Genomic DNA, 23,134 nt, shown 5'->3' on the forward strand with positions numbered 1-23,134 from the left:
AGGGTGGGTGGAGGAGGGATGTACGAGGGAGGGGTGGGTGGAGGAGGGGTGTACGAGGGAGGGTGGGTGGAGGAGGGGTGTACGAGTGAGGGGTGGGTGGAGGAGGGATGTATGAGGGAGGGGTGGATGGAGGAGGGATGTACGATGGAGGGTGGGTGGAGGAGGGAAGTACGAGGGAGGGGTGGGTGTACGAGGGAGTGGTGGGTGTACGAGGGAGTGGTGGGTGGAGGAGGGATGTACGAGGGAGGGGTTGGTGGAGGAGGGATGTACGAGGAAGGTGGGGGGGAGGGGTAATGGGAAGGTGTGTGTGCGAGGGAGGGGTGGGGTGTGAGATCTAAATTAAAATCACTTGTCATGGGTGGGATGGCGCTCTGAGTTTTGTTGGCGAGAATTGCGCTCATACGCACAATGGCATCGTTTGTGTCGAGCCTGATTCAGGATCAATTGCACCGATCGCTGGCAATTTACAAACCTTTTCTGTCGGAAGTGATTGTATTGTTCTTGACGTCGTGGTTGAGACAGGTGGAAATCGGAATTTGATCCCTACCTGATTGTCATAACACGAGTGATGCCTCTCTTATTGCCTCGTGTGATCTGTTTCTCACACTTATGTTCGTTCCACTTTGTGGTTTCACTCAGTTTAGTGGAGTCGAGTTCGCGTGATCACGTGGATTTGATAGCAGTTGTTGTGGATTGCATGTGGTTTTTATTTTGTTTTGTTTTAAACTTGTGTGTTTTGATGACTTGGTCAGGCCAAGACTGACGATGCAAGAGAGCGTCTGTATGAAAGGCTTCTTATTGAATGTAGAGATGTCATCCAAGTGATGCGGGAAGAACTCAAAGCGGACCAGGTACGTTATTTCAACATCATTTGTAATTCGATCGTTCTTTTTGAAAGGATATAATTCTTCATGAAATTTGACCAATCAGAATGATTGCACTGAAATGTTTTTGTCGCTCGTTTAGTAGCCTCAGATATATGTATATATATGGATTTGCTTATCTTTCTCTTTCATTGTGATTCTGATGTTAGAAAGTGAGAGAACGAGACAAAGATGCATTTGAAAGAGTTTCCAACATGCAGTACTTGAATAGGTGGGTTTTACAAGAACAAAACCACACCCTGACTGTTCCACACTTAATACTGTCTTTTTCCTAAAACTTGTGGGGAAGCCAGATTGCACCTGAGCTTTTTTTAGCAACTCATAACATGTTGTTAAGATAACACCTGGGTGGGTGGGGGGGGGGTGGATAAGTAGGTTGGTAGGTAGGTGGGTGCGTGGGTAGATTGTCGTCGGATTAGATCTGTGATTTGCTTTAGGTACTATGTTAACCTGTACTAACGTGTTCCATGGTAGGGTTGTCGGCTTGGTGAGGTGACCAAGTTTCTTGGTGAGGAGGGTGTGTGATATCGACATCCAGCAGGATTAAAAACAAAACCTGTCAAAGGGTGGAGGAACTCCTTGTGAGCCAACAGCCATCTGTGTCTGCGGACGTCCTCCTGCAGTTGGGTTACTTTTGTTTGGGAGGTTGGTGGCAGGATTTTCAGTCCGGCCACCATAAAACCCTTCATTCCGCAAAACATTCTCGAAGCATAAAAAAAAAAATCTGAAAACCCACTCTGTGGGAGTGGATCACAGTTGATTGGAGGGTCAGCAATAGAGATCGTAACTGTGCAGCTTCCCTTCTCTGTGCAGCTCCCTGTGCAGCTTCCCTTCTCAGGGCAGCTCACCAGGTTATGGCATTGGGGCAAAGCCTTCGGGATCCCCAATCATTGATGACAGGAGGGAAAGTACGGGATAACCTTCCCGGGTCAGATTGCGGTCGTGTGTGTCGGGGTGGTTCTGAGGTGTCGTCCACCAGACGGCGATATCCTTGGGTTAACCTGAGGCGGTCCTTTCAGGTGGGTGCCTGAAATGTCTTATCCTGATGAGAGAATGATCACCTATCTGTTATCATCTGAGCTCAAGTATATGGACATCGGTATTGCAGCACTCTCTGAGGTTCAGAGACCGGATTGCGGTGAGATCATGGCGGGTGGTTACACTGACTCTGGTCTGGTCCTTCTTATGATTGCCATGCTCAAGGTCTTGCTGTAGCTGTGTCCAAGAAGCTTACTCCATTGATGATTGAGGTAACACCAGTCAATGAGCGTATTATGAGACAAAGGATTCATCACTCCCTGGATGTCATTTCCCTGGTCTCCATATATGTTCTGACTGAGGCGAGTGATCTCACCGTGAAGGACGCATTATATGCCACACTCGAGTCTGTGATTGATCAGTGCCCCAAGCGAGATACTCTTCTCGTCTTCGGGGATTTCAATGCATCGACTGGAACTGATAGGGACGGTTATGAGACGTGTGTTGGTCCCCATGGGTCAGGAACTATGAACCAGAATTGCACTAGGTTCCTTGACTTTGCAAGAGTTATAGACTTAGGGTGGCTGGTTCATGGTTTCAGCACCCACAGGCTCATCGCTGGACTTTGTATTCAAGCGCTGGCGGTGTGGCAAAGGAGATTGACCATGTGCTCATTGATGGTCGCTGGAGGATGATCCAGAACTGCAGGGTTTACTGGAGTGCTCAGTTCCTCAATATTGACCACCGCCTTGTTGTAGCAACTCTGAAGTTGCACCTTAAATCCAGGAGAATGGTACCATCTCAGCCAAGGCTGGAGGTTGGCAAGCTCAAGGATGAGAGGGTACCTGAGGAGTTTGCGAACAGACTGAGTAGAGATTTGGAGGCTCTGGGTGCTTTGGGGGATCCTGAAGAGTTGTGGAGTGTCTTCAAGACGACCGTCCTTGATGTTGCCGGTGGATGTCTTGGAAGTCACCGTAGGGCAAAGAAGAATTTTGTCTCTCAAGGGACACTGGATACCAATGGCCAATCGCAGGGCTGAATGGCAGATGGCAGAGATGAGCTGTCCAGGTAGCTGAGGCATAAAACTACGTGCACTAAGGGTGGACATGGAGGCCTATGTGTGAGGAATCTGTGAAGGGGTAGCGCATCACTTGTGGGCAAGTGATTCTCGTCCTGCTTACAGGGGAATTCACGCATTGCATTCCTTCAACCCATCCCTCGGTATACTGCGTTTGAGCGGAAGGTGGTGGGCTCTTGACAGAGTAGTCCGAAATGAAGGCCCGCTGGGCCGGTTACTTTGAGCGGTTGTACCAGGATGATCCACCAGCTGTCGAGTTGGACATCAGGGGTGTTACGATCCCTATTGCTGACCCTCCAATCAACTGTGATCCACCTTCGTTTGTGGAAACACAGGCTGCGGTAAAGCGGTTGAAATGGGGTAAAGCTCCTGGGATCTGTGGCATCCATGCTGAACTTCTCAAGGCTGGTGGAAATGCTGTACTCATGTCGTTGCGTGCAGTTCTGTGCTCTGCCTGGAACACAGGAATCATCCCAACTGACTGGAAGAGGAGCCTTGTTGTCCCTCTCTGGAAAGGGAAGGGTGATCGCCAAGACTGCAACACAACTACCAATGGGTGACGCTGCTCTCAGTGCCGGGCAAGGTCTTTGCGCGGATAATTCTTGATGGGGTTCGACATCATCTGCTTGAGTACCAGCATCCATAGCAGTCAGGCTTTACACCAAATAGGTCAACGATTGACCGTATCCTTGCACTTCGTGTCCTCACCGAACACAGACGAGAGTTTCGGCAGGGGCTGCTTGCAGCCTATGTTGATCTCTGTAAAGCGTTTGATTCAGTGAATCGGGATGTCCTCTGGAGGATTCTTGGTCTTTGTGGGGTGCCACCAAAACTGATCGATCTGATGTCTGAGCTATACTCTGGTACTGAGAGTGCTGTGAGATGTGGTTATACCATCTCTGACTTATTTCCATTTGTTACTGGAGTTTGTCAGGGGTGTGTACTCGCCCCCACACTTTTCAGCATTTGTGTAGACTGGTTTCTGGGGAGGATGTCGGAGAGATCAAGCTGCGGTGCATCGTTTGGGGAGCCTCGTGAGTGGAGGAGGCCAATGGGCTGACCACGTGCCTCTTGGTTGCAGCAGGTTGACCATCATCTCAAGGAGATGGGGATGGGCCAGGCATCTGCCTGGGGGATGGCCAGACGGAGGCCCCTGGAGTACTGGCGGAAAATGGACGCAGCGACGCACTGCTCTGGCACATGCTCCCATACCTGACCTGACCTGACCTGACCTGGGTGGATGGATTGGTATGCTGTCCATCAAGGCCGGTGGTATACTAACACCTGTTTAAAGCAGTAAAAGTCATCGGGTGTTCGAGCTTAGCTTCCATATTTTCATTTGCTCCTTTCAGAGAATTGCCCAAAAGGTGATGTCATGATCACCCGGCACCATTTTGTGATTATGTTCAAGGCATTTAGTCGTTCGTCGACTGCGCAGTGAGGTATCCTGTCGTTGTGTTGATACACTGCTAAGTCTGTAATTTACTCATTCGGAGTCTGTGTTCGGCACTTCCTTTTGTCATGTTGTGTCCTAATCCATTAAGTGTCGTAATTCTAGCTCTTCCATGAGCCTCGACTATGCATACAAAAATATTTTTTTGTATATATTGTTACGGTTGTTTGGGTAAATGGAAGAATTTAATGGGGAGTTGCTTAGTTGTGTGTCGAGTTGCTTGGTCCATGGGCGTATAGGAGGCATCTCGATATAACTAATGAGGAAACCTGTGAGCTTAAGTGTTATGTGTCACCACACAAGGGTTGGTGTCGTGTTAATTACCTAGGGTTAAAACGGCTTCCCCAATATGTATTGCACCTCTGTGATTTTTTTCCCTATGTTTTTATATTTCAATATCGACAATAAACGTGGGGAACACATCCCTAAAGCCAGGCGTGCCGAGTGGGCGGAGGCCCCGTCTTCCTGGGTTTCGTGCGAGCAGGCCACGCCCTGGAGGCGGAGGATATATAGGCATGATCAAAGAGGAAGGTTGGCTTGCGCACTTGGAGAGCCGTGATTGAAGAGGAAGGCTGGCACATTTTGAGACGCATCGGGCTCAGTTGGCTGGCACATTTTATCCTGGCACAGGATCCGTTTCATCCGTATATATACACATACATATATGTATATATACATGTACATACATATACATACATACTTATACAGTCTATATACGCTACTTTATTTCACAGTATAAACTATTCAGACAATGAATGATTCATATTTGATTTGGTCAAATTATTAACATTTAATATCCACCAACTATCATTTCCCAATATACACTAATAAATATCAAAGGTTCTAAACGTCTATTTTGTTGCCTAAAATGAATGACAATGCACAAGAGTGTCTGGATACCTTCAGCGGATTTGGGCCGAGGTTGTCCCCACACCCCAGGTTTTGAAGGTTTTTCATACACCTAGCTTTTATTTAGCGTATAGGTATTTGAGAAGTGTGGCGAGCCGGCGATAGGTGGTTGGATAGGTAGGTCGGTCGGTGGTGAACGTAGGTACCGTAGGTATGTGGAGGTGAATGTGCAGTTTCCTTTGTCATATTCGCTAAATTGATCAAACAATCCACGTTGGGTAAATGAGCAGCGAATATAATCCTGAATTTTGGGTTATGAGCTGTCGGCTTTATTCTCGTAATGTAAAATAAGGGCGATGTCTGACGTGTATCCATGCTGTCATGACCCTCTTATGTGTTTGGTTTGTAATTTCATTCATCTCGAGCAAGACTGGAACGCGGCGTTAAATTAACTTTATGAGAAACATCTCCAGGATAAGCTGAACAGGCCACAACGTCAACCCTTGAGTAGTTTTCAGATGAATACTCCGTTTCTAGATGGTGGATAAGTGATGTTGATGAGTAGGTTGTGGTTGTGAGATTAACGAAACGTTTATTGAAATATATTGTGACACATTCTGGTCCATCTTCGAGGGATATGATATGTGTTTAATTTACTCATGAACACTGAAGAGCTTGCTTGTTCATATTGTTTGTGTTGTGAAATTATTTTATTGCTTCAGTTACCTGACGTACATAAAGTTGCGTACAGCGGTGGAACGGAGCGTGTCCATGGCCGAGGCGATGCGAGTGCGATTGCGAAATGTAACGCCTGAAGATGGAAAGCGAGCCCCTCAGCACCAGGAACTGATCAGGCTGTACGACATCATCCTACAGGTGAAAGTGATTGATTGTCTTGTATGACATCATCCTGCAGGTGAAAGTGATTGATTGTCCTGTATGACGTCATCTTGCAGGTGAAAGTGATTGATTGTGCTGTATGAAATCATCCTGCAGGTGAAAGTGATTGATTGTGCTATATGACGTCATCCTGCAGGTGAAAGTGATTGATTGTCCTGTGTGACTTCATCCTGCAGGTGAAAGTGATTGATTGTTCTGTATGACATCATCCTACAGGTGAAAGTGATTGATTGTCCTGTATGAAATCATCCTGCAGGTGAAAGTGATTGATTGTGCTGTATGACGTCATCCTGCAGGTGAAAGGGATTGATTGTGCTGTATGAAATCATCCTGCAGGTGAAAGTGATTGATTGTGCTGTATGACATCATCCTGCAGGTGAAAGTGATTGATTGTCTTGTATGACATCATCCTGCAGGTGAAAGGGATTGATTGTCCTGAATGATGTCATCCTGCAGGTGAAAGTGATTGATTGTCCTGTATGACATCATCCTGCAGGTGAAAGGGATTGATTGTCCTGTATGAAATCATCCTGCAGGTGAAAGTTATTGATTGTGCTGTATGAAATCATCCTGCAGGTGAAAGTGATTGATTGTCCTGTATGACTTCATCCTGCAGGTGAAAGTGATTGATTGTGCTGTATGACTTCATCCTGCAGGTGAAAGTTATTGATTGTCCTGTATGACTTCATCCTGCAGGTGAAAGTGATTGATTGTCCTGTATGACTTCATCCTGCAGGTGAAAGTGATTGATTGTCCTGTATGAAATCATCCTGCAGGTGAAAGTGATTGATTGTCCTGTATGACTTCATCCTGCAGGTGAAAGGGATTGATTGTGCTGTATGACTTCATCCTGCAGGTGAAAGGGATTGATTGTCCTGTATGACTTCATCCTGCAGGTGAAAGGGATTGATTGTGCTGTATGACTTCATCCTGCAGGTGAAAGGGATTGATTGTCCTGTATGACTTCATCCTGCAGGTGAAAGGGATTGATTGTGCTGTATGACTTCATCCTGCAGGTGAAAGGGATTGATTGTCCTGTATGACTTCATCCTGCAGGTGAAAGGGAATGATTGTGCTGTATGACTTCATCCTGCAGGTGAAAGGGATTGATTGTGCTGCAGGTGAAAGTGATTGATTGTGCTGTGTGACTTCATCCCGCAGGTGAAAGTGATTGATTGTCCTGTATGACTTCATCCTGCAGGTGAAAGTGATTGATTGTCGCGTATGACGTCATCCTGCAGGTGAAAGTGATTGATTGTCCTGCATAAAATCATCCTGCAGGTGAAAGTGATTGATTGTGCTGTATGACATTATCCTGCAGGTGAAAGGGATTGTTTGTGTGCTTTTCATCATTTTGGATGATAATTACCGGCCCATTTCTTTGCTCCTTTTGTTCACCTAAGAATTGTATCCTTCTATTAATTTGCAATTGGTCACTCGTTTTGACACAAATACAATTTTTTATTATGGACCCGAGGCATCAATCAACAAGCTACATATTTCAAATGGATCACCTCACCACCATTCAAGCTTTTAAAGTTCATCAGATGTGGCAATAAATTTGAACTGTTTCTCCCAGCTCGCCAGCTCGATGACAGAACACGCCGTTTGCATTTTGCCACCTCCATCCCTTCCCTGTTTAGAATCCCGTGCGGGCATGGGCAACTCGATGGTTTCTTGTAATATAACCAGAGAGATGTTGACACTCAAAGCGTATGATCAGATGAATCAATTGGATCAGATGAAGAGCAGGAGACATTTACAGTGAAATTATTCATCACCAAATCCAGAAGGGAGGATTTGCTAATGGGAGAAATCTTGGTTTGAAAGTTCACAAATCGAGTCGGTCCCATGGAGTCACAGAAATCGTTTATTGAAGTGCCATGGCTGAGGAGAGAGGTACCAACATGCAGCCAATTTGCATTGTAGCAATTGAAATTGCCACATCGTATGTGGAAGAGAGTTGAATTTGCTTCTGTGTTTATTGAACAACCCAAACCAGCAAAAAAAAAAAAAAAAAAAAAACAGCAGCCTTTTTACAGCCATTTTTCCCTGCTGAGTAGGGGCTTGCTTTTTGTGGGCTCCATGCAATCATGGTTCCCTTCTTGAGGCAATGTTTTATGGCTGGATGCCCTTCCTGCCGCCAACCCTGGTCGCCTCTTATGACACCAGGGATATGGTACACCTATTCTAACCGGAGCATACACCGGGACCAGTACACTGGTACTCATTTCGCCGACCTCATAAGGATGACAGGCTGAGTCAACCCCCCTGGTGTTAATTCAGTGGCCAACGGGGCTCGAACTCAGGACCCCAGGACCACAAGCCAGCCACCCTAACCACTAAGCCAACACCAGGCTTAAACCAGCAAATAATTGTACAAATTTGTAAGGTTTTGCATATAATTGAAGTACAAATGTTTTGTACGTGCATGTATGGAATGCAAAACACAGCAAATGAAAAAAGTAAGCTCCATGCTGTGGAATGTTTTTTTTTCTCAATTCAGGCATTCAATACGTGGGAAACTACTTCTTATCAAATCCGAAAACTTTTGGGAGCTCAAGTATCGAGTGAAACTCATTACTTGCTTAATCTGCTCAAATGTTTCTGTTTTCCATCTAGAACTTGACGGAGATGCAGCAGCTTAATGGACTTGAAGCTGATAAAGAGTTCCAGCAGGAACTTGAGAGGAAAAAGACGACATTTAAAGCCTTCAGGTGATGTTGAATGCCTTATTTATATGTATGTATGTGTGTATGTATGTTGTGTTACGTTTGTGAGGGGTTAGGGGGGGGGGGGTTAGAGATTACCATAGAGGAGTATGATCCGTGTACGAGTAGTTCGCGAATCTTGATGTAGTCAGTAGGGATACTTCAGCTTAAGGATCGTCTTGTGTGAATGTGCACCTTGCAGAGGTGGTGCGTGGTAATAATTAATGAGGGATTATGGTTAAGGAAATTGTGCGTGTAATCCCGATGTAAAGGCGCTGTCACACCTTGACGATTTAGCCAGCAATGGCAACGTATAAAAATGTATGTAAAACGTTGGCGTACGCTGAAATTTTGATGTTTTTTTTTTAAAGTTTTGGTCATATTCATAACGTGTTGGTCGTATGCATAACATATTAGTAACGGGCACAGAACGTTTCGTTGTCTTATAGATAACTTATACCAACGAATGCTTAGCCTGTTGTTGGCGTTCACAACCTATGCCCAACGATAGTTTATCTTAGGCATAGCGCGCTGCACGTATCGCCGACGAACTCGTGGCGTAGCCTGTTAAAAACCTGCCGCACGCCAATTTAAATCATAACCGCCTGAAAATTGGAAGTGTCAACATCGCAGTCACACCTTGACGATTTAGCCAGCGAATGCCGACCTATGAAAAATGTGTCTAAAACGCTGGCACACGTCGAATACGGTATGGGTAAGTTGTGTATACGTTAAGAGCACGATGAAAAACAATGAAGAACGCTTTCATATTCTGTGGTACGTCTAGTACGTCGTGAATTTCAAGCATGCTGAAAATTTTACGACGTACTCGCCGTATGGCTCACATGCTGCGAATAAGTTGTAGGCACGTTACACGATCGTTGACACACGTCGACACAAGTTCCTTGTAAGTTACTCATAAGTCGAAACATGTCGAGGTAATGTTTAGCATACCTGAAACTTATTTTCTTCATCAAGGCACATTTTCTTTTTTTCTCCTTGGCTCCATGAAGGCACGTCACGAAATATCTGAAGTCGGTGTTGGTGTTGGTGGTGTTTTTGTGTTTTTTTTTTTTTTGTTTGTTTGTTTTTTTGTTAGTCTATCACGAATTTTAAAATATTTTCAGACATTTGCTTTTAAGTTTCGACGTCGATGTGACAATATCCTCAAACAGAAAATATTCACAGAGGAGGAACTAAGAATAAGACATGAGCAAACTGAAGAGGCAATCGGACGTGACGTAACGGCACGTGACGAAATATCGGAAGTTATTGGTTGTTTTTTTTTTGTTTTTTTTTGAACGCTGCCAATACGCCATTATACAGTAGCTGTAAATTAGAAACACGTTCAGTAAGTTCTGTGGTCGTCTGGAAGACGTCAATCAAATACGTTTACATACGTCAATATGCGTTTCAGATACGTTACACAAAGGTTCAAAGCACGCAACACATAGGTTAAAAATTAAGTTTCGGGTACGCTAAACATTACCTCGACGTGTTTCGACTTATGAGTAACTTACAAGTAACGTGCCTCGACGTGTGTCAACGATTGCATAACGTGCCTCGACGTGTGTCAACGATCGTGTAACGTGCCTACAACACGTTACTCATAGGTTATAAATAAGTTTTGGGTACGCTAAACATTACCTCGACGTGTTTCGACTTTTGAGTAACTTACAAGTAACGTGTGTCAACGATCGCGTGCCTACAACTTATGGCCAGCGAAGCGGAACGTGTGAGTCATACGCTGGCATACGTCGTAAAATTTCAAGCATGCTAAAATTTGAGGACAACCGCAAAGTACAATGATGAAAGCCAGCGTACTATGACGTATGGCAGTGTTTTTCAGCGTGCTCTTAATGTTATCAAAACTTACCCATAACGTATTCGACGTGTGCCAGCGTTTTAGATAAATTTTTTATAAGTCGGCATACGCTGGCTAAATCGTCAAGTTGTGACCGTGCCTTAAACCTTTACTGGGAGCACCAGGAGACGGTGCAAGAGAGGAGGGGCACAGCTATGGATGCCTTCAAGGGGTGGAGCATTGCCCGGGGTGAAGAAGGGAGGAGCCCAATCAGGCGTTTGAGTTACGGGAAATAAACCTTCTCTTTTTTTTTGGGGGGGGGGGGGTTACGGGAAATATACCCGTTGTTTTTACAAGAGCTAAGGTTCTCGTGTCTCTCCTTAGTTCCCTGCGTGCAAAGCCGTCATTAATTTGGAACATCTCCACACGAGTTAAAATTGTTCGGTTAAAAAAAAAAAACTGTGTGTGTGTATATTATGTCATGTCATGTCCTGTCATGTCATGTCATATGTGTGCACCATGCATCCCTATGTCGTGTCATATCATGTGTGAATGTGCACCATGTATCGTCATGTCTTGTGTGAATGTTAATCATGCATCGTCATGTCATGTCTTGTGTGAATGTTCATCATGCATCGTCATGTCATGTCTTGTGTGAATGTTCATCATGCATCGTCATGTCATGTCTTGTGTGAATGTTCATCATGCATCGTCATGTCATGTCTTGTGTGAATGTTCATCATGCATCGTCATGTCATGTCCTGTGTGAATGTTCATCATGCATCGTCATGTCATGTCTTGTGTGAATGTTCATCATGCATCATCATGTCATGTCCTGTGTGAATGTGCACCATGCATCGCCATGTCATGTCATGTGTGAATGTGCACCATGCATCGTCATGTCACGTCACATCACTGTTCTCTCCACAAATGTACACATTTTGTGTTATTAGTTAACATCACTGAGATAAGATCTTGATGTTGCAGTGTTTCCTGGTGTGTGAACGGTTTCATTAAAATTCCATTTCCGCATTCAAGTAATAACCTGGCTCAGTTATGGCCTTTCTCTGCGATGGTTTCAAGGGCCATGGAACTTCAAAAAAAGTTTAATGATCACAAAATATCAGGCTGGGGGAGATGGCGTGATATTAAATTTTCTCTATCGATCGGCGTGATATTAAATTTTCTCTATTGATCGGCTTGGTATTAAATTTTCTCTATCGATCGGCGTGATATTAAATTTTCTCTATCGATCGGCGTGATATTAAATTTTCTCTATCGATCGGCATGATATTAAATTTTCTCTATCAATCGTCGTGATATTAAATTTTCTCTATCGATCGGCGTGATATTAAATTTTCCCTGTCGATCGTCGTGATATTAAATTTTCCCTGTCGATCGTCGTGATATTAAATTTTCTCTATCGATCGGCGTGATATTAAATTTTCTCTATCGATCGGCGTGATATTAAATTTTCTCTGTCGATCGGCGTGATATTAAATTTTCTCTATCGATCGGCGTGATATTAAATTTTCTCTGTCGATCGGCGTGATATTAAATTTTCTCTATCGATCGGCATGATATTAAATTTTCTCTATCGATCGTCGTGATATTAAATTTTCTCTATCGATCGTCGTGATATTAAATTTTCTCTGTCGATCGTCGTGATATTAAATTTTCTCTGTCGATCGTCGTGATATTAAATTTTCTCTATCGATCGGCGTGATATTAAATTTTCCCTGTCGATCGTCGTGATATTAAATTTTCTCCGTCGATCGTCGTGATATTAAATTTTCCCTATCGATCGGCGTGATATTAAATTTTCCCTGTCGATCGGCGTGATGTTAAATTTTCCCTGTCGATCGTCGTGATATTAAATTTTCTCTGTCGATCGGCGTGATATTAAATTTTCTCCGTCGATCATCGTGATATTAAATTTTCCCTGTCGATCGGCGTGATATTAAATTTTCTCCGTCGATCATCGTGATATTAAATTTTCCCTGTCGATCGGCGTGATATTAAATTTTCTCCGTCGATCATCGTGATATTAAATTTTCCCTGTCGATCGGCGTGATATTAAATTTTCTCTGTCGATCGGCGTGATATTAAATTTTCTCTGTCGATCGGCGTGATATTAAATTTTCTCTGTCGATCGGCGTGATATTAAATTTTCTCTGTCGATCGGCGTGATATTAAATTTTCTCTGTCGATCGTCGTGATATTAAATTTTCTCTTTCGATCGGCGTGATATTAAATTTTCCCTGTCGATCGTCCTGATATTACATTTTCCCTGTCGATCGGCATATTAAATTTTCTCTGTCGATCAACGTGATATTAAATTTTCTGTCGATCGGCATGATATTAAATTTTCTCTATTGATCGTCGTGATTTTTAATTTTCTCTATCGATCGGCGTGATATAAAATTTTCCCTGTCGATCGGCGTGATTTTTTAATTTTCTCTATATTGATCGGCGTGATATTAAATTTTCCCTGTCGATCATCGTGGTTTTAAATTTTCTCCATCGATCGTTGTGATATTAAATTTTCCCTGTCGATCGTTGTGATATTAAATTTTCCCTGTCGATCATCGTGGTATTAAATTTTCCCTGTCGATCGTCGTGATATTAAATTTTCTCTGTCGATCGTCGTGATATTAAATTTTCTCTATCGATCGTCGTGATTTTAAATTTTTTCTTGATTGGCATGATATTCAATTTTCTACACCAATCGTCGTAATATTCCGATTTCTCTGTCGATCGGCGCAATATTTCTACAGACTCGTGTGAACCTTGGTCAACCCCCACATCTATTCTGAGGCAACCGACTCCATATCCGTTTTTTTTTTTCTTCTTTTCTTTTCTTTTTGAATCCAGTCGAGGCTTGTGGAAGAGCTAGTATACTTAACGGGTCAGGACCTAATGGACAAAAACAGGATGCAAACACACATAAGCGTAGATGAGAGTCGACAAATGTAAGAGGGACACGTGATTTCAGCTTTCGCTTGCGATTTTGTTTGATTCTTGCAAGTGTTTTTGATGACTGAGCATCCTTTGATAGTTGATTATTCGTCAGTGAATCGGGTAGCACATGAGAGTCTGAGCCAAAAAAGAGAAATGGATTTGGAGGTCTAAACCACTGCTGAGTGTGGTGGTTGTTGTCAATTAATCTTCAAATTTTGAAGCAGTTTTTGGCTTCCTTTTGATTTGATGCGAGCGTTTTATAAGTGGAGCACTTGCTCATAATATGCGACCACCAAGAAGTGACTGTTTGCTCTTTTTGCTCTTTTGAAGTACCAAATATTCCATGTGCACAATGTGTTGTGCATGATTTTTGTTGGTTTTTGGAAAGTGTACAACACTGGAATAATATGCTTTCATTGCAGATGTTATTTCTTGGCTCAATCGTTTGTGACGATGAAAAAGTGGGGAGAAGCTTTAGGTCTTTACGAACGAGCTTTGAAATACGTCGGTGAGGCTGTTGGTTGCCTTGGAAAAGGGGAAAAGGAACTGGTGAGTTTTTGACCGATAACTTGATTTATCTACCTCAAATGTTCAGACTTGAACTTGTGAACGTATTCCATTTCCCCATGTGTGGAGGAGACCTGGGGTTTGTTTGCTTTCGGGGGAGAAGGGGGGGAGGAATGGTGAGGGGGGAAGACAAATATCAACCGACAAGCATCTCAAAATAGTTTCCCACCTTCCTGCTCCCAATTCCCGATGTCAACTTTCAATAGCTTGTGATTCAATTCCCAAAACAAGTGCAGGATATCTGTTTCCTTCATTTCATGGTCAGTCGATATTTTACAACCCATGTTATTACAGTTGTAACCAGTACCGTTTACTTATTTAATTTTACGATCCAAACTCGATTATTTATCACTACTGATTTGAGGCTTTGTGCCTCGATTGCACAAAAATACAAAATATTTCCCGTTTTACTCATATTCTCAAGTTGGGAGCCAAAACCTTTGAAGGAAGAGTACCTGCAAAACCAAGCTGTTGCAAACTTTGTTTTCGTTTATCCCCCGCCACGTGGTGGAAGGGGGATATTGTTGTCACCCAGGTCGTCTGGCTGTCCGTCCGGCTGTCCGTCCGTCCGGGCATCAACATTTATAGCTGTGAGTGTGATAACTCATAAACCGTTCGCCATATCGATTTGAAATTTGAGTCACACATGTACCACCTGAAAAGGAAGAACCCTATTGATTTTGGGCGTGGCCGGAACCAAGATGGCCGACTGGGGCTGCCATCTTGAAAAAAATGTTTTTGTAATAAATGGAAAAATGCTTTTCTGATTTCAATTATTTTTGGTTACTCTGTTCCTCACCCCTGGGGAACTTTTTCAAGATGATGACCAAATGGTGTCTTGTTTCCAATTCACCTCCCTCATTATCTGGAATATGTATGACCTTTTTCATTCAATGGCGGGGGATTCCCCATCTCTGATGGTATATTTTTTTATTTGTTCCTCACTCCTTTTTGATTGACAGTCACCAGAGGCATTGTGTTTTCGGGTTGTATATGGTCTGTTCGTCCGTGCTTCCGTGATAGGTTTTCGTTCCTGTGATAACTTAACAAAGACTGAAAGGAACTAAGGCAAACTGGGTACACATATGTATAAGGATGTAAAGGATAAACTCAGATTGTGGGTTGAAGAGGTCGAAGGTCACAGGTCCCGTTAGGTCAAAAATCCTGTTACTGCGTTAACTTTGGAACAAGTGATGGGATTTTGACCAAACTTGGTATGAGTATACAGTATATTATGATGCAAAGATGAACTGATTAGATTTTGGTGTCAGAGGTCATGTCAGGTAAAAATGTGATATTTGAGAACAGCTGAAGGGATTTAAATCGAACTTCTTACAACTATGTATAAACCTCCGTCGGTGCGTCCATCGATGATGGATCATTTGTTACTAAAATGTCAAGGGTCAGAGGTCGCATGAAAACTCCTGTTAATGTGATACCATTGGCTATGGGATGTGAACTAAACTAAGTACATGTCGTTTGATAATATTGTTGTGGTTTCCACCTGTTTGGTGTGCGGGCGACCGCTTTTAACTAATCGCGGCCACGCGCCCACCGGATGGGCAATCCAGTCGTAGCTTTCTGGATCAACGCCGAAACCCAGCTACGGGTGTGCTTTTAAGCACACCACAACCTTATCAATGCTCTGCCCGCGCTACAGGGTCCGATCGCTGAATGGTCGATTTACTTAATTATTCGCGTGGGCAGACTACCGAGAGGTTGTACTTCAACGGAACTTGCTCGGAAACGAGCCGCTTAGGCAGCTCGCTCCGTTTACGATTGCCAAGCGGTGTATTATCGCCAAGCCCCGTTGGATCCGATTATCTTATCGGCTATTAAAAACCAGCTATTATTCCGAACGCAATTACAGCAGCTCAATGGAGGAAGGGACGCAACGAGCAGGTGAATATTCAACAAAAGGGGACATTTATTTAGAACACATGCCCGCATGCAGTCAAGGCAATGAATGGGGATAGGGACAAGACGCTAGCAAAAAGACCCTACAGCCGTTCTATTTATTATTTACACAATCACTTCGTCAGTTCTACTTAAGGACAAGGCGCCACAACTTCCATGCAAAGAAAACCCCAGGAAAGGAAAGGGTAGAACAGGACCTGTAGACCTTTAATGTTCCGCGGAGCTGTGGAGACCACAGGTTACCTACCACCCTTGTGGTGATGCACTGGACGACCCTCAATGTCTCGCCGTCAACACGGCAGCTGGTGTGATGGTGACTCAGTTGGGCCGGGCCTTGCCGTGCAGCCTGGTCGTTCGGGCCTAGCCAACGACGCCTCAGAGGAGTGAACGGGCCTTGCTCTTTTAAGAGCCCGCCCGCTCCTCAGCGTTGCTCAGACCATCTCGGGGCCCGATCACCTCGGACCGTTATGCCGCTAGTTGGTGACTTCTCGCCGGCTGCCTCCACCGACCATCAACCCTGCACTGGACTCGAACCTCTGCCGGACTCCAGGCTCCGCTGCGCTCCGACGGCCAGCAGCCCTCCACTGGACTCGAACCTTGGCGCTCTCCACCGGACTCCAAGCTCCACTGCACTTGACTCCGAACCCCGACAGACTGCCGGCTTGGTGTTCCAGCGCGCCCTTTTATGGGGTACGGGGGTGCGTTTGGTCTTCCACCTTCGACCTCTCACCCCCCGCTGGCTCCGCCCCTTTTGGCATTTTGATCCGATCTGGCCGTCAAATGCGGAGAAAGCGGACGTGGTTGAAATCACCGGCTCTCGCCCCAACGAGGGAGTCCCCGCGTCTGTCGGCGGAGATGCCGCTCATCCGTGGAATGCCGTTGCTGGCAAAAAGATGGCGGCGTTTGTGGAGATGTAGGTGAGGAGACGTTGACGGTCGTTGGAAATGGTGGTGAGGAGTTGTTGGTTGTGGCGACGGTGGTGAGGAGATGCTGGTTGTGGTGACGGTGGTGACATGTTGTTTGTTTGCCAAAATAAAGATAGCAAAATAATAATACTACCTCAAAGATGCACAGCCCAACTCATGAATAAATCCCTTTAGACATCGGTGGGGAAATCTATTCTGGACACACATTTATTGACATAACTGATCTTCGGGGAACTTGAATGGTGATCTGTGAATTTCCACAACCGTAACAATATGTACAAATTACATATAGAGGTCACATGGTCTTGAGGTTTTAGGTCAAAGTTCGAGTCAGTAAAGACTTAATATGGACGAAGGCATATCGGTCGATGTTGTGACATCAAATGATGTCGAGTTTCCTCTTTTCTCACATTTGTCACTGTTGTGGAATTTTCTGATTTGTTGTATCAACTGACTTGGTGTAAATCCTATTACTCAATTTGTAAGAAACAATTAATTCACTGTCCACAACGAAAAGTACATTTGATCAGAGAACATTTATTTTGCGGTACCACGGAGTCCAAAACACTGAGATGCAAACATCCACAATGATTTGCACTAAGCTAAGTTTACATTTTCTTACATTTATATGCTTTCGTGGGAGTGGAGAGGGCTGGGAGAACAAACGGAGAGAGAACATGGTGACTTTTAGCTGGCCTTGGTAAGAATCAGGCAAAATACTAAAAAGCAGACAACCAAAAGGAGTACAGGATCAGACCGTAGGTTATAGGTCTTACAAAGAAATGAATACAAGGAATTGTGTATATAAAAGGCAGTGAGTACATGGGTCTGATAAGCATTAGGCAAAATAACTGAAAGTGCAATACATGTCCACTGGGTGAAAGATAATGACATAATCATGGCAAAAGTTGTAGTGCCATCAACCAGGCCACCCTGTCTCATAGTAAGACATTCCTTTTATCAATATTTAGGTAAAAAGTCTCTTGGGAAAAGGGAAACATAGCTGACAGCCAATTTGACTATCTATATTAATATTTCGGCACGCCCCTTTCTTTGTTCCACCATCAGATTTTTGTTACTGCATGAAATGAAACAAGATTTGCCACATATACTAATGATATTATTGTCTTCCTTAAGAGGCCCCTCAAAATTCGTTTTGATGCATTTTCACAAACTCCAACGGATTCCATTCAAATTCAGTACGATTATGGCTTTTGGTCCAACTTAGGTCATTGGCTATAAATTTTTTCCATAACACTTCCGATATTCGAAAAAATCGATAAATCGATATCCCTTATGGGATTTTCCATTCAAATCCACTCAAGTTTAAGGCCTACGGGGGACGCAAATTTCCACTTTGCCCAGGGCGCTGTTTACCTCCGCTACGCCAAGCTGTTAGGGTTAGGGTTTGTGTTAGTGTTAGTGTTAGGGTTAGGCTTAGCTACCCTAACCCAAACCCTAACCGCTAACCCCTAACAGCTATTCAGGAAATTTGCAAGAAAGCCCGGGCAACGCTGGCCTTTATTGCTAGCCCGAGCAATGCCAGGCTTTACTACTAGTGACATATAAAGCACCAGCAATAATTTTAATTGAGAGTACATGAATATAATTTTCTTTTTTCTTCCACATCACCAACTTCCTCAAACTGTTCAATCTCATTCTTTTCTCCAGGGTTTTGAGATGGCTGTTCATCACTCCCTCTGATCATTCCCCCCATTCATACTCGGGTTTTCTGCTCTCATTTGTACCCTCCTAAGCCCACCCTTCCTTTCCAAGTTATTTTGTTTTCTTCGCTCTACCGCACCTCCTTTTCACATTTTGTTCCATTACTGTTTCAGTCCATGTTTTTACCTTCCTCCTCTTGCTGCGTTTGAAGTTGTATCCAGTTTGTTCACCCCATGTGACCTCTTTCCTCCTCCCCTTGATCCCATTCTTCCCCTTGCACATTTTTCCTCAAAGTGTCCATTGCTGTCCCTTTACTTTGTTGTCGATGTGTTTCCCCCCTTTTCACAATGTTAACCTCCTTCACCATCGGTGGTGGACGTAATGTTTTCACCCCTTTCTGTCTGTTTGTTTGTTTGTCTGTGTGCAGGATATCTCAAAAAGTTGTGGACACATCCGGATGACAGGTTGGGTGTGTGACAAGGAATAATTGATTCAATTTTGGTGAAGATCCGAATCCGGATGTGGATACAATAATTATTTAATTTTGCAGTGATTCCTCACCATTGAGAGACAGGGCCAAAAACAATATAGTACTGTATAGCATGATATTTCAAAGATGTGTTGGGTTGCATTACCTTCCAAAGTGTGTTTTTTTTTGTTGGCTTGCTCTAACCAATCACTGCATATATTTTGATCACCCTGTGACATTTCTCTTTCAGGAAGTGCGACAATTGGAGGAGCTAAAAAGTGCTGTGAATGGCGAGAAATACTCTGTGAAAGCTTACGCCATTCTTGGTACGCAACCGTCATGCTCGCTCGCTCTCATTCCGGTTCACTTGAGTTCGCACAGCCTTGAACATTGTCAGGGTTGGAAGTTCCACAAGGCCTGAACTTTACCACCTGGTGAATGTGGGTTAAAGTTTTTAGTCTCAGAAAGATTGAGTTCACTTTAATTCTGAAATGATTTTCAAGGCTTAACATGACATCTTCCATTCAAACTACTTATGCAGTGCCTTCAGAAAGGATTCACACCCGTCGACTTTTGTCACTTTTTGTTGTGTTTCTGCCCGAATTTAAAATGGATTAAATTAAAAAAAACTTTTGTCACCGATATACACAAAATACCCCCATATTACTATAATTCACCGTCTGTCTGTTCCCAGGTACCGCAAAAACGGCTGAACTGATCGCAACTATTTTGGGGTGTGTAATCCTGGGACCCCTTGGAGTAAAATAGGCATAAGCATAATAACATGACCCCCTTGACGGCTCCCGTCGGGAGTGGGTGCTTCTAGTAATGACAAAGTGAAAACACGGTTATAATTTTTTTTTTACAAATCAATTAAAAGTGAAAAGCTGAAATGTTTTGTGTCAATAAGTATTCAACCCCTTGAGTCAATTCAGTGTAGAAGTGCCTTTGGCAGTGATTACAGCTTCAAGTCTTCTTGGGTATGTCTGTAACAGCCTTCTACATCTGGATTTGGGGATTTTCTCCCGTTCTTCCTTGCAGATTTGTTCAAGCTCTGTCAAATTGGATGGGGAGTGTCAGTGAACAGCAACCTTCAAATCTTTCCACGATTACTCAATGGGATTCAAGTCTGGCTTTGGCTGGGCCACTCAAGGACTTTCATGTTCTTGTTCTGAAGCCATTCCAGTGTTGCTTTGGCTGTATACTTGGGGTCATTGTCCTGTTGGATTGTAAATCTTTGCTGCAGTTTAAGGTCTTTTGCACTCTGAAGCAGGTTCTCCACAAGGATTTTTCTGTATTTGGCTCCATTCATTGTTCCCTCTGTCCTTAAAAGTCTTCTAGGCCCTGTCGCTGAAAAACATCCCCATAGCAGAATGCTGCCACCACCATGCTTCACGGCAGGGATGGTGTGAGATGGGTGTTGAGCTGTGCTCTGTTTCCACCACAGGTAGTGAATTGCATTCAGGCCAAATAGTTCAATTTTCATCTCATCAGACCACAGAATCTTTTGCCTCGTGCTCTCAGTCTTTCACATGCCTTTTTGCAAACTCCAGGTGTGCTGTCATGTGACTTTTTCTCAGAAGTGGCTTCTGTTTGGCCATTCTCCCATGAATTTGATATTTGTGAAGTGCTGCAGAGACTGTTCTGGCAGGTTCTCCCATCTCAGCCAAGGAACTCTGTCGTTCTGTCAGGTTGGTCACTGGATTCTTTGTCACCTCCCTGACCAAGGTCCTTCTTGCCCGGTTGCTCAGTTTGGTTGGACGGCCAGCTCGAGGAAGAGTGTGGGTAGTTCCATATTCTTTCCATTTCCTAATGATTGAGCTCACTGTGTTCTTGGGAACTCTCAACACTAGAAATCGTTTTATACCCTTCCCCAGATCTTTGCCTCCTCACAATTCTATCTCCGAGTTTTATGGACAGTTCCTTGGACTTCATGGTAGAGTTTCTGCTCTGACATGTACTGTCAACTGTGGTACCTTATATTGAAAGGTGTGTTTCTTTCTAAATGATGTCCATTCAATTGAATTGGCCACAAATGGACTCCAATCAAGTTTGTAGAGACATCTCAAGGATGATCAAAGGTAATTGGATGCACCTGAGCTCAATTTGAAGTGTCATAGCAAAGGGGCTGAATACTTATTGATGCAAGACATATCAGCTTTTCATTTTAGATTAATTTGTAAACATTTCTAAAACCTGTTTTCATTTTGTCATTAATGGGTTATTTTGTGTAGATCGGTCATTAATGGGTTATTTTGTGAATCTAAATTTAATCAATTTTAAATTCAGGCTTTAACACAACAAAATGTGAAAAAAGTCAAGGGGTGTGGATACTCTCTGATGGTACTGCATAATGCATAACAGTTCTCAAGTTTCATTACCCCTGCCACCAAAGGTGGATGGAGGTTATGTTTTCACTCCTGTTTTTATGTTTTGTCTGTGAGCAGGATATCTCAAAAAGTTATGGACGAATTTGGACGAAACTTAATGGACAGGCTGGGTGTGCAACAAGGACGAATTGATTCGATTTTGCTGAAGATCTGGATCTAGATACTCTCATTTTTAGTGAGATGAGAGCTGGCACCAAAAACAATATATAGCATGATGTCACAAAAAGTTAGCGATGGATTCAGATGAAACTTGGTGGATAAGTTGGTAGGTGACAATAACAAGCCGGTTAGATTTTGGTTCAGGTCCGGATGCAGATCCGATACAAAACCTAAACTGTTCAGTCTGATGGAGGTATGTGCTCCACCGATTGCTGTTGTCGTTTAAAATGTGTCGATTGTAAGGACAGTTCCTGCTTATGGAGTGCGAGGACCTTTGAGTGGTTGATGTGGGACTGTTGATGGAATTTCCTGATAACTGTTGGTTTGAATGTTTGTTTAGACACTGAAGATTTGGTGCAGCCAGTGGGGAAATCAGATGCTGCTGACAAGGTGTGTTCTATTTGCTGAACCATTCAGTCAGTGGGTGTTTGTCATTGAAAGTGAAAATCTTTGCCAGTATGATTTTGCTGTCGCTAATGAATGAATTGGAGTAAAAATTTATTTCGGCTTGCGATATCAACAGACTCTTTCACACAAATGAACAGCAATGAAACATGATGGTGTGTTGTTCATGTCCCGCAGGTGTTGGTGGACAGACTCGACACGTATTTTGAAGATGCACGACTCGTTACTAAACAACCAAACTTGCTTCCATTCCCACCAGAATTTCAACCCATCCCATGTAAACCACTATTCTTTGATCTGGCTCTCAATCATGTGGCTTTCCCTCCCCTCGATGATAAATTGGAGCAAAAAGCTCGAAGCGGTTTTACAGGGATCATCAAAGGCATATTTGGATTCCGCGGTTGAGTTGAATCCTTAAACTCGCACCATGTGGTGAGATATCGTCGTGCTGATCATGGTAAAATGACTTTTACAAAAAGGCATTCGTGCCGGGTAATTCACCCGTCGTATTTACTTTCTTGTCATTTTGGAAATCTAAAATGTGGGAGATGATTGCTATCGCTTTTGGAATTGTATTTTTATCTCTCGGACAAAATTTGCATTTTGTATTTGCAAAAAAAAAATTCCAACTACTCGACTCTTCAGTCCAGGTGTTTTGTAAACCAAAACGTTTTGTGTTCCTGGCAAGAATAAAGTATTTAAGATTTATTTATTTTCTCAACAGGTGCTTTTTTTCTGATTAATAAATAAGTTGCATGGTCACTCGGTATTGTTTATCGACCGATATTGCCCAAATGAATGATCCGTTCAAGTTTGTCTCTTCCCAAAAGAGTCGGTTGACTGTCAGGGTGATTCAAATTAAAAATTTTGTTGGTGCTTGTAACGAACTTTGCAAAAACAATCCTTTACTTTTCAACGTGTTTCTGCCTTTGGACGCGTTGTCCTATCGAGTGCTATCTTTGTCTTTGTGCTGGAGAAACTTTTTCCAATGTTAATGTAGTTTATGATGGAAGTTCAC

At 43.5% G+C, this 23,134-nt stretch overlaps 1 protein-coding gene across 2 annotated transcripts in view; it reads left to right on the forward strand.

The window, feature by feature from the left end:
* The window catches only part of SRP68 (signal recognition particle 68), a 52,564-nt gene extending 29,740 nt beyond the window's left edge, over nucleotides 1-22,824 (forward strand). For both annotated transcript variants that reach the window (XM_085862587.1, XM_085862588.1), the window contains exons 9-16: nucleotides 753-851; nucleotides 1,034-1,095; nucleotides 5,965-6,118; nucleotides 8,765-8,859; nucleotides 14,041-14,167; nucleotides 19,413-19,488; nucleotides 22,052-22,101; nucleotides 22,294-22,824. In XM_085862587.1, the coding sequence (XP_085718713.1) occupies nucleotides 753-851; nucleotides 1,034-1,095; nucleotides 5,965-6,118; nucleotides 8,765-8,859; nucleotides 14,041-14,167; nucleotides 19,413-19,488; nucleotides 22,052-22,101; nucleotides 22,294-22,521 (891 nt within the window). In that variant the 3' untranslated portion in view covers nucleotides 22,522-22,824. The remainder of the gene's footprint in view (nucleotides 1-752; nucleotides 852-1,033; nucleotides 1,096-5,964; nucleotides 6,119-8,764; nucleotides 8,860-14,040; nucleotides 14,168-19,412; nucleotides 19,489-22,051; nucleotides 22,102-22,293) is intronic.
* Nucleotides 22,825-23,134: the final 310 nt, after the last annotated feature.

The sequence above is a fragment of the Eptatretus burgeri genome, chromosome 17 (assembly GCF_056783735.1).
Source record: "Eptatretus burgeri isolate ZD-2024b chromosome 17, Ebu_testis_v1, whole genome shotgun sequence".
In the NCBI taxonomy this organism is placed as follows: domain Eukaryota; kingdom Metazoa; phylum Chordata; class Myxini; order Myxiniformes; family Myxinidae; genus Eptatretus; species Eptatretus burgeri.